This window comes from Zingiber officinale, chromosome 5A (genome assembly GCF_018446385.1).
Source record: "Zingiber officinale cultivar Zhangliang chromosome 5A, Zo_v1.1, whole genome shotgun sequence".
Lineage (NCBI taxonomy): Eukaryota > Viridiplantae > Streptophyta > Magnoliopsida > Zingiberales > Zingiberaceae > Zingiber > Zingiber officinale.
In genome coordinates this window covers 124,812,949-124,824,751 of record NC_055994.1, presented here as the reverse complement: position 1 = coordinate 124,824,751, position 11,803 = coordinate 124,812,949, and the positions used below count along the sequence as shown (strand labels likewise).

General features: G+C 36.3%; 2 protein-coding genes and 2 non-coding genes across 5 annotated transcripts; 3 read left to right on the top strand and 1 right to left on the bottom strand.

The window, feature by feature from the left end:
• Positions 1–821: 821 nt before the first annotated feature.
• TRNAV-AAC lies at positions 822–895 on the top strand. The gene has a single exon. It is a non-coding gene; the product is annotated as a tRNA-Val (tRNA).
• A 104-nt stretch (positions 896–999) lies between these two features.
• On the top strand, positions 1,000–1,073 carry TRNAV-AAC. The gene has a single exon. It is a non-coding gene; the product is annotated as a tRNA-Val (tRNA).
• Positions 1,074–3,461: 2,388 nt separating this feature from the next.
• On the bottom strand, positions 3,462–4,941 carry LOC121981601 (putative RING-H2 finger protein ATL12). The gene has a single exon (XM_042534199.1). The coding sequence runs from the start codon at positions 4,745–4,747 to the stop codon at positions 3,476–3,478; it is 1,272 nt and encodes a 423-aa protein (XP_042390133.1). The 5' UTR covers positions 4,748–4,941; the 3' UTR covers positions 3,462–3,475.
• Positions 4,942–6,588: 1,647 nt separating this feature from the next.
• LOC121981599 (14-3-3-like protein B) lies at positions 6,589–11,468 on the top strand. Of its 2 annotated transcripts, XM_042534198.1 has the most exons (7): positions 6,589–6,768; positions 6,857–7,163; positions 7,252–7,339; positions 8,760–8,869; positions 8,945–9,093; positions 10,958–11,016; positions 11,225–11,468. In XM_042534198.1, exons 1-7 carry the CDS (start codon positions 6,696–6,698, stop codon positions 11,225–11,227), a joined length of 789 nt encoding a protein of 262 aa, XP_042390132.1. In that variant the 5' UTR covers positions 6,589–6,695; the 3' UTR covers positions 11,228–11,468. The 2 variants fall into 2 exon arrangements, with proteins under 2 accessions (XP_042390132.1, XP_042390131.1); XM_042534197.1 differs by having other exon boundaries at positions 10,958–11,295.
• Positions 11,469–11,803: the final 335 nt, after the last annotated feature.

The following is an 11,803-nucleotide window of genomic DNA, read 5'->3' as shown; positions in this document are numbered from 1 at the left end:
GACTCGTGGCCTACCATCAATAAATGTGCCATAACTACAACAAAAGAGTAATTCCTTGCACTTTTTAAGTCGACGATTTCATCTAGAAGTAGATCAAACCAATTGAAGATGTGAGGAAGCTGGAACCTTAATGGGGACGATCTTACCAAGTCAGTCATAAGTTGATCTCAAGAGCATTACCTAGAGGACTCGATGGGGAAGGCGTTGGGCCAACTATGGAACACTGCTCTTTTGAAGCCTTATAGTACCTAGGGACCTCGAGTACCAGTCATATTTTTCACTTATCACAAGCAAATACTTAAATTTTGTACTTAGATCCTTCATGCATTAGTAAAATATGATCTTCTTTTTAAATTCTCTTGTCTACATGAAATAAATTCACTCAGTCTGAGTCTGAGACTAAGGTATACATCGATAAATGTCATTTTCAAAGCTCAAAGATCCTCTTCAAGACTCAAAAGAAATTCACTTAACATCGAGGCGTTCATTAATAAATATCTTTTTCAAAACTCAACTGTCCTTTTTTTGAGGCCGCTTATGACCATATGCGCTAATTTTCTTTTTAATATAACTTTTAAAACTATTGACATTGGGCTTCTATATATCGTCCTTAACCATTAATTAAATAACAATATAAGATTTTAATTATTTCACATAAAATATTTTTGATACTTGACGCAATTCAAAAAGCAGTAGAAAGTATAAATATTTTTAAAGGAAATAATTCTTTAAATAAATAGATATTATTTTCTATATATATTAAATGCATATTAAATATGTTATTTTAAATTGTTCTACGACCCTTACAAGTTACAACACCTGGTGTCGTGGTGTAGTTGGTTATCACGTCAGTCTAACACACTGATGGTCTGCGGTTCGTGTCCGGGCGACGCCACTTTTTTTCCAGATTTTGCCATTAAATAGATATTGTTATATATATATATTAAATGCAAGATTAAATATTTCATTTTAAATAATTCTATGATGCTTTAATCATCTGGTGTCGTGGTGTAGTTGGTTATCACGTCAGTCTAACACACTAAAGGTCTCCGGTTCGAGTCCGGGCGACGCCATCCTTTTTTTCCAGATTTCGGCTTTAAATGGGCCGTCGTGGCCCAGAATTATGAATTGATTTATATAACATTGTGTGATATAGAATTTTTTTTCATTTTGCCATCGGCAATCTACCTTTTTAAAATGCTCCTCGTAACGGGGAGTTTAAAAAAAAACTAAATTAAGATGTCAAAATGAATTTTTTCACTTCGATAAGGAAAAAAACATTATTGTATCGCATGGAATTCATCGAGATTTAACGTAAATAAATCTTGTTCTGGGGAAATATGAACAAATATATTACGCTCAAAATCCGGAGAAAGTCAACTATGATTATCTCTTCCTCTCAAATAAAATATATATAAATTTATTTATTTAATTTGAGCAAGGAGAGTTGACAAAAGAAGAGCCGCATCATTAGAACAATAATAGAACTTATTTCTAACTTTTAATTAGGTCACAAATAAAAACTAATGTTGCTTCCGATTTTCTAATTATAATTTTATTAAAACTATTATAATGTAGAGGACCTATTTTTTTATAACATAATCTTATAAAGTAAATTCTTTTTAGAAGAAAGATAGGATATTAGAAGAGGAGTTATGACTCGATCATAAATTTTTTTTGTTATGTGATTTGGTTATCTCGGATTCAAGTTATGAAAATAGTCTTTTACACAATCCACGAGAGCTTCTTAATTGGTATATGACTTAGTTTAAGAATTTAATTTTAGACAAGTTAGTTAATCAACATTTAAATTTAAAATATAATAATAATATATCTAAGTTTGAACATGATATCGACCTTTGTGGCTATGATCCTTTCCTTCTTTTTCTTGTCATCTCATCATATTCATCGTTGGACGAAGCATCCTCGAATTTTAAAGATCAAACCGTTGATTCCTTTTCTTTATTTGTTATATATTCGCAAACATGCAAAGCCATGGTAAATGTCTTTCCCAAAAATCTTTTGATCCTCTCTATTTTAATCGCTCATCATTAACTATTAAACTCATGCATTAAACAAGCCTATCTGTCGACCAATTCTAAATAAATAAAAAAATAAAAATAATTGCATATCACTAAACAAACACTTGCCAACGTATATTTACCTAACCGTTTGTTTTCTTTAAGTTTTCAACAAGAAGCAAAGTTGAATATTTGTTACAAAACTTAATTAAGTTTAGATTTATTTGATAGGCAAACCACCTAATGCCTCTAAAAAAGAAGTTAAGATTACCTCAATATGTGCTTATAAAAGATCTCTACCAAGATAAGAGTTTATTTTTGTTTGTTCAATATACATAAAGTCAATTAAATAAATAAGTTTGAATAATTTATTAAGCTAAATAAATAAATTTTAATATATATATATATAGCTAGTTAATGTTCTTGAACAAAAATTTTAAATTGGTCATGAATAATGTTCAAATAAAATTTGTGAACCATTTTATCACTAAAACTCTTATCAACATGATAAATAAATTCAAATTAAACAAATAAACTTACATCATCGAGTTTAATAACTAATTAAATAATTTTAAAATTTTAAACAATCAAATAAGTTTTAATTGAGAATTCAATAACATCTAAATGACCCAAATTAAAACTTATTAAAAAAAGGAATGATGTCAAACTTGAACAACTATTTAGTGACTTACTTCATTTTAGACTTTGATTTGACTTAATTTAGTTATCTTATTAAAGAATCTTAAACACCACAGAGAGTTTAAGGCTTGTTTACCGCCCTAGATAAAAAAACAAAGGAGATTATGTTAAATTATCAATAGGGTTAAATAAAGACAAACTTTATGTAAAATAATTCTCTAGGCATTTATTTAAAATTTGTATGGACAATAAAGAAAGATATTGACGGGAGAAGAAGCTTGTTGATGGTGTTGTAATATAAACTCGATTGGATAGAAGACATCAAAAGACACATCTAATCCATTTAACAACTCCCATCCGTTTCACCTTTTTAGTCATCAATTACTTGTATTTTAATTAACTCATCAGAAATATATATTTTTTTAAAAAAATATGAAAGGAAATAAAAAGAAAAAGGAAGAAACAAATGCCATGAAACACGTCGTTAATTAATGAGGCGTCGTGACAAAGACCTCCTTCCCCGGCACGTGATCTTGCCCGGGAAACACGTGACCTGCATGCATGCTTTGCACGCATCTTCCAATTTTTTTGTTGTTGTTATTGTTCTATACGTTACGTGCGTAATTAATTAATTAAAATTTATTTAACGGAAATGATTAAATGGGAAATTGAGGTGCAAAATAAATATATTGCAGGCAAAATTAACTATATTTGTGGCTTTCGGTGATGAAAACCCGAAACCACTCGCAGAATCTCGCCGTGATTTGCTCCTGGATGATGATTGGGTTTGGTTGATGTTTCTGTGAGGAGTTTCGTCAAACAGCTGCCGCGCGGTGGCTGCTTTCGGTCTCCGGCGGCCGTCTCTGATCCCTTCCGGCGAGCCACTGCACCGTCCGCCTCGCGATCGGCAGCCACACCCGTCGCACCTTCTCGTCCCCTTCGTCCGATCTCGCCTGCTGCCGGAACCGCGGTAGGTTCGTGATTTCGGACATGGATCGGTTGGGCGACGAGGTGAGCGCCGGCGCAGCCCAGGAAGTGTTCGATGGAATGGCGGAGAGAGCGGCGGCGGAATGGGTATTGTGGATTTGGCTCGCTTTGATCTCGAGCAGTCGCTTCTTCTCCATCTCTTCCTTGAGCTTGATCGCCTTGCCGTCGATCGAGGCTTTTCTTACGGCGGCGGACGCGATCGGCTCCGGATTCCAATCTGTGGCAAGCATCTCCGAGTTCAGGGTCATCAAGTCGGAGGAGTTGACGTCGCTCCACCGGCTTTTGAAGACGACGTCGGAGACGATGATCTTGTGCTTGAACTTATGGAGAAATCGGTCTCGGTCGTCGCCGGTTTCCAGCATTGGCAGCTCGTGGTCATTTTGCCCTAATTTGACGGAGGCTCTGTCGGTGGACTTGCGGAAGCTGAACCTGGAGGAGCCGATGAGGGAGTCAGCTTCGCCGTCGATCTCTCGCTCCACGAACAGATCGAGGGCGTCGCTGGAGTCGGAGGCGAAGAGGAGGCGGGCGCTAGTGGAGTACTTGAACAGGGCGGCGTCCTCTGCTTTGACCTTGGCACGACAGAGGGGACAGCTGGAGTGGGACTCGAGCCACCGGTCGACGCAGGCGAGGTGGAAGGCGTGCCGGCACTTGGGCAACAGGCGGAGCAGCTCAGCGTCGGTGAACTTGGAGAGGCAGACGGCACACTCGAGACCGGACCTAACTCCGCGCAGCGAGGAGAATCGGAAGAACGGGAGGGATTCGATGACGGTCTTACCGATGCCGGAGGAACGGTGCATCCCGGCGATAAGGAAGCGCCCATGTCCGGAGGCGTCGGCGCCGAAGAGCTCGGAGGAAGCGTCGGCGGCCGCGGCGGCTGAGTTGGTGTGGCAGAACTTGGCGTAGATGAGGAGAAGGAAAGTGAGGGAGAACATGAGGGAGAATACTCCGATCACGATAGCAACGCTGGGCCGGAAAGAGACGCCGACGTTGGGCGGAGTCCAGCTGTCGGCATCCGACTGCTGGGCGGCGACGGCGGCTGCGAGCGAATAGAAGATGACGAAGAAGTGACTAAAGCAGTCGAACGCAGAAACGAAAGGCATAGCCTTCAAAATCTCCGTCAACCTAAAGGATAGTTTAAGGCAAAGGTTCACCGGAGAACATGGTGGCGGTGGCGGCGGCGGCGGAGTTAGTAGCCCGAGAGAGGAAGAACAGAGCCTGCCCTGTTTCTTCCCTTCTTTTATGCGAGCTTTTGTCTCCACCTCGGGACGACCCTTTCCAGACAACCGTATGATTATGCTTCAAGATTCGAGCTACGGTCTGATCAAAATTATTCCGGTCCGAGCGATCAGTAACGAAAGCAATTTTTAAAATGTTAAGCGATCAAACTTTAAAAGAAAAAAAAACTAAAATAAATTATTTTAAAAACATTAATTGTTATTTAAAATGATAATTACAATTAGTCTTTTGGGAGTGACATGTCCGGCTCATAAAAGTTTTCCATCGACCACTAAGATGAATCAGAAAGCACAAGCGATGGTCAGTCCAGAAATTCAATATTCTTTGATTGCGCTCCCTCATTTGGAGTAAAAATTACTATAAATATATTATAACTGAAAATTGAATTGGGATTACTTGGGTAGTTGGGTGACAACTTGAATATCCTACCATGATAACATAATCCCGGACACATTAATTGTTATTTAAATCCAATGATTGCACACCTGATTATTATAATTATTGATGCATAAACAAACACATGCTTGAGCATTAACATCCAAATACTTCTTCTAAATATTATAATTTATTGTTAATCATAATTAACTTCAATTTGTTTTTAATCATAATTTATGTCGAGTTGATTTCCCTATTTTTAAAATAATACCAATTGTGAGCCAATTGAATGGATGGGTTAGTCAACTTGAGCCATAAATTTTGCATGATTAAATAGAATTTTATAATTTTTTTATAGTTAACAAAATGGGCCAATTAATTGTATATTATTTTTGTTGTGGATTCGTGGCCGGCCCAATTCCATAAATAAACAATTTGTATTGGTCTCATAATAAACATTAATAGGGAAAATATAAATAAATATCTTATTTTACTTTTTATTTCCAAAATATTATTATACTAATAATATATTATAGCAGTTTTGATGGAAATTATTATAACAGTTTAGGGTAATTTTAACTAAATTTGGATATTTATTTGAATAGGTTAGCAAAGAGTGTAGAGCTCACTCTCCAACCTTGTTAGGGCAAAATAATAGGATCGGAATAAGTGTGCGTTGGTTTCAAGTCTATTCGCAAAACTCACATTCGAAGTTCGATGACACCATCCCTTTCACAGTTAGGGTACGTACCCTTTCTATTGATTTTACACTATCAACTTTGTCTCATAAAAGTCTTTGAGGATAGATTCATAGCTTTGTCTTACGATTGATCCATGAACTTCTCTAAACTTTTTTTAATACGGATAAGGAAACAAATATCCTAGAACTGATGTCGTATCACTTCTTTTTTGAATTCGAGTTATAGTTTAGGGTTGCGTAGTTGCATGTTACAATGCCTAAAACAACTCTAGGAAAACAAACACATGATTGCGTAAAATGGACACACATGCTAGTAATTTTGATTAAAATTATTCTATATTATTATTAGACTATTTTGGATAAATTGGAGCAGTTTTAATTAACAATAGAACAATTTTGATCGATAATGGTGCTGAAATAAAATTATTTTTAGATAATAAATAAAATAAAATACCTTTTTAATATTTTTTTCCCCAATGTAAGCATTGTTTTGATAATAATATAACTAAGGTGTGTTTTTTTTTAAAAAAAATATCTTTACGTTGAATAAAAAAATATATTTATATATTAACCATCCAATATTTATCCACTCGCCCATTTACCGGCCCGACCGCAGGACTATTTATTTGATTTCTTTCACCTTTTTTCATCGCTCACTTGCAGTTTCTTCTCGTGTCTTCACCGCACGCCCACGGCAAGGGAGGCGATAGAGGCGACAAGCTCCCGCTGGATCGGCAATGGCGTCGCAGAAGGAGCGCGATGACTTCGTCTACGTTGCCAAGCTCGCCGAACAAGCCGAGCGCTACGATGGTAGGCCTTCCGATCTGGACCATTTCGTTATCGTATCTGTTGGGTTTCTATGTCGCCCTATCGACCTGATCCGCGCCGATCTCCGCAGAGATGGTGGATGGTATGAAGAAAGTCGCGAATCTAGACGTGGAGCTCACCGTGGAGGAGAGGAACCTGCTCTCGGTGGGCTACAAGAATGTGGTCGGCGCGAGGAGGGCTTCGTGGAGGATCCTCTCCTCCATCGAACAGAAGGAAGAGGCGAGGGGGAACGAGAACCATGTGAAGATCATCAAGGAGTACCGGCATAAGGTGGAGACGGAGCTTTCAAGTATTTGCACCGATGTCGTTGCGCTGATCGATGAGCACCTCATCCCCTTTGCTTCGGCCGGCGAAGCAAATGTCTTCTACTACAAGATGTGAGTTATATAGGAAATCACCATTGCCCTGTTTCTTAGAGTTTGTTATTTTCATAGGTCCCGAAGTTTATTCTCTCGTTTGTTGCAGGAAGGCAGATTACTACCGTTACCTGGCAGAGTTCAAAGTTGGAGACGACAAAAAAGAAGTAACTGAACAGTCTCTCAAAGCGTATGAGGTAGATTCATTTTTCATCGGCTTCCATATTTTACTTTACGTTAAGAGACTGCTTGAACTGACTAAATGTTGTACTTTTGTTTATGAAACATCCAAATTAACATCTATGTTAGATCTGTTTCCATTAGATATACTTTAAGTTTTATGAATTTGATATATTAGAAGTATTTGTTCTGAAAAAGGTTTTACTATGATAAAGTAGGCATTGTTCCCTGTTCATGTACCATATTTAGAATTCTCATCTTTGAAGTTTGTATGAATCGTGTCAATATGCATGCTTAAAAACGATGTCTGTGGCATATGCGGAGAGATGTCCTAACTTTGTTGCAAGTGTTGGAAGACTGTAGACAACAGAAGATGTTGCATCTTTGTGACATCGTTTGATAGTTTTGTCTATCTTTTCTCCATTAAATCGTTGTATAGATCTGAGAATTTTTTTCCCCAGAATATTTGACTTTTGAATGTCAATAGTTCCGATGCTTTCATTTGAGTTTTTGACTATGTATGATGTTGATGGAGAAGGATTATTTTTTATTAGGTCCCTTCATACATTGGAACCTATCCACCTCATTGTAAGTCTTTTTTTTTTCCTATGATAAATGACCCCACCCGAGTTGGTAAGTAGTGGTTCGTTTGCCACTTGAGAACGCGGGGTTGAACCGTGGGACTGTCGGGGCATAAATCCCCGGACCCTGTGCACTTTCACCCCACCCACTACTTGCCCGCTCGGCTGCCGTGATTTACCTCCTTCGTGATGGCCTTAGGTCGGGTGCTGCGGGGGCGCTGTGGGCAAGCGATTTCGCCTTTTGCCACTTTTTTTCTATGATAAATGACACTATACTTCTTCAGCAGTGCCATGAAGAATTTTCTTGCTATGCTTAGAAACTGAAGTTTGCACTATTATTGTGGACAAGCCATTTGGAGATAGTTAATTTTGCATTTGGATTTATACCCTGTTTTAAATAATTTATTTTTGTTCTATATTTAAGTAATTGGAGACCAACTAGAAATATGAGGAAATAGGTGTCTCTCCTCTGTATGCAGTTATATGCATAAATTTATAGATCTTAAAGTTATTAATTATGTACAATTAACACATCCTGTTGGTTTTGACTTTTAAGCAAATTGAAGTCTAAACTGCTAGGGATATAACATATATGATCATGCAAAAGTCTGTAAGGAAGTGTATATCACCTAATGTGTAATATAGCTTTAAGATTCCTATAATATGGCTGGAGGATACACATCTATTTATGCATTAGGAGATTTGCCACTTTTTTCTTTTTGTTGATAGTCTTGGATTGTTGCTGTTTCTTCATTTCATGAAATTATTGATTTATCCTTTTTTTCCTCTTGTGAATTTGATATTTCTTTCCTATGGACTTCTTTTGCTTATAACTATTAGCGGTTTCCTTTTTCAGGCTGCTACAAAAGCTGCTGAGACAGACCTTCCTCCTACTCATCCGATTCGATTGGGATTGGCATTGAATTTCTCTGTTTTCTATTATGAGATCATGAGCTCACCTGAACGGTAATTTCTACGGAAGGTTAATTAGCATATACTTATCGTCTAATTTGTCCTCTGAGACAAATTGTCTAAATACAGGGCTTGCCACATTGCAAAACTAGCTTTTGATGAAGCTATTTCTGAGCTGGACACACTGAGTGAAGAATCATACAAAGATAGCACATTGATCTTGCAACTATTGAGGGATAATCTTACCTTGTGGACCTCTGACATCCCTGAAGATGGAGGTAATAATTGATGATTGTGAATTCTTTCATTATTTAAAGAGAATCTTTGCATGATAAACTACTAAATAGTTATGTTAAGTAGCGCCATTTTGATGCGTAGCTGACCTCAAGTAGCATATTTGTGTTAAATATTTTTCCATTTTTAACCATGAATGTTGCTTTTTATTGCTTAGCATTTCAAATTAACTTGCATCAATTAAAAGATCACTAGGGTTGTGATCATGATTAGTAGAATTGAATGATCCCGATTGACTGAGCTTGATTGAGGTTGATGTTGATTCAATTTCAAGTGAGAAATTGGATAGCCTATCAAAACTAATAAAATTTAGATTAATCGAGGCAAATTTGATACTAAATTTGTGATTAATAGTTTGTAATCAAATGCGATAGGGGGAAAATTGACTAAATTATGGCAAAATTGCTTAGTTCAATTGATATCTTTGATTCCCACTTATGAATATTTTCCGACAAATAGAGATGGGAGTGGGGATGATCCGCGTTGTGTTTGGGTTATTGTGTTGGTGATAGAAATTATCTAGAGGCTTTAGTGTCATGCAAAGGTAGAGAGGCCAACATGAGGTGTAGGTGGGGGTGGATCCACCAACACGCACCACGTTGTCCTTGTAGCACAAGGAGGAAGATGGTGGCATTGAACATTTTCGTCTTGACGTTTCTATGCTTTTAACCTTGTCGATGAGGAAGAAGTCAAAAGCAAAGCTCTCCTTTGTCTCTGCTTCTGTCCAAAACGGTGCAAAACGGAGTCGCAATTTATGAACTCCAGTGAATTCTCTCGCGTTTATTGATTAATCAAGATATTTAATAAATTACTCAAGACTATTAATTAACTTCAACTACTATGTATTAATTATTTACTAATTAAAATTAAGAAAGTTAATATATTTTAAAAGAAATTAATTAATGATTATTTTAAAAGGCTAAATAATTATAAATAGTTTGATAATAATTGATTTTTTTCAATATTTAATCAATTAAAATAATTATTAATTTATATAATTTAATCAATTATATATAAAAATATCTTCTTGTATTTCCACAGATTTGATACACGGCAGATACTTTAGCTTGATACCACAACCATGGTTGTAATATTCTGTTGGTGCCATCTTAACTCCCTTTAGTGTACTCATTTCTATTATTTGTTCTTTAAAATAGTAACGGAGAGTATTTCCTGCCTTTTCAAGCTTTCTTACTTCCCTTTCTCTTTCTCTCCCTCCTATCTCCCTCTCCCCTCATATTTATCTATCAAGATGGACTTGAATTGTATAAATATAAAATCAATCTATCCATTGTCCTTTTTTCTGATATAATAAATCAATCCGCAAATATAATGCATATAAATAAGAATATTAGAGAAAATGAAATGCTGAAACAAGCTGAAGCCCACAATATTTAGACAAAGTTTTGACTCTTCAATACAAATTTGTTTCGGATCTTCTATTCCAGGATTATAACTGGTAATACCTTTATTATTGGCATGTCGATGTGGAGGCATGTACTAGGTCTCATATGCACGTCCAGTTATGTTTGTTTTCTTCCCGTTTTTATATCTGATGTGCAAGTTGATTCTGCCTTGTAGTGGGAAATTGTTAGAAAAATCTTTTTCGATAATCTTTCATTATGAAATGCTAAGCTTTGTTGCTTTGGGAAATTAGCTTTTGTTGTTTGTTCGATTAACATTACTCCACCACAAAATTGTACTCATCTTGTCAAAAACAATCGAACACTGGCCTTGAATTCTTCACACTATGTTACTTAAACTGACATTTTCACACTAGTGTTTGATGAAATCTTTTGATGGCTTCGTTTCGAGTAGTTTAAAATGCTTAAGTTTCCTGTTGAGCAGCAACTGAAGACAGTATAAAGGAGAACCATGGTAAGCCTGGTGCAGCTGAAGACGCAGAGGTGGGTTTCTATTAAATGCGTTCCATTTATGTACTCTTCTAATTCACTCCATATGTTCTTTCGAGTAACGATACTTCCTACACGAAACAAAAAGGAGTTCCTTATTTAGTTTCAAAAAAAGTGATTAAACATCAAACCTAATATTTTCTCGAGTTTGAGTGTCTATTGATGGACGCTTAAGTAATGTTTTTTGGAAAAAAATTTCCAGTGAAGATCTGATGGACTGGAGCGCCCCAGGAGAAGAACTATCCGTGGGTTATCCTTGTCATTTTGATGCCATTTGTTTTAGTGTTTAGATTATCTGTTATTGTTTCCTGTTATCGTTCATGGCTATTTAACTTGATTTAAGAAGGTTATTAGAAATTTGTGTTAAAAAACGTTGAACTCGATATGTTGGAGCGTCACACTAATTTCCAGAGTTTTTCTGACTACAAAGTTTCTGATTATCCAAATATCTACGAAGGTATGGAAACAACTTTACCAGTATGTATTATTTAGACTGTGTGTTTCAATTAAACGATTTTTTTTTCTTCCATTGAATTTTGTATAAGTTAATATTAGAATTATACTACAATAATGACTTTATGAATTCTTTTACTAAAAAAAATGTTTTTTCGATAGCTTATTGAGTTAAAATAAAAGGAGCAGAATCCCACCAGAGCTGTCATCACTCAATATTCGAGAGGTAAAATAAAAAGCGTAATTCTTTTTTAGAAATAAAAAACTAGGAAAAATATCGAGCCAGAATTTCAATTTACAATTAAGTCTAACCTTAAACCTGATTTTT

Coding starts and splice junctions, on each gene's coding strand:
- LOC121981601 (XM_042534199.1), bottom strand. CDS start 4,747: ATGCCTTTCGTTTCTGCGTTCGACTGCTTTAGTCACTTCTTCGTCATC.
- LOC121981599 (XM_042534197.1), top strand. CDS start 6,696: ATGGCGTCGCAGAAGGAGCGCGATGACTTCGTCTACGTTGCCAAGCTC. Junction 6,769..6,856: donor ACAAGCCGAGCGCTACGATG/GTAGGCCTTCCG, acceptor CGATCTCCGCAG/AGATGGTGGATGGTATGAAG. Junction 7,340..8,759: donor AGTCTCTCAAAGCGTATGAG/GTAGATTCATTT, acceptor TTCCTTTTTCAG/GCTGCTACAAAAGCTGCTGA.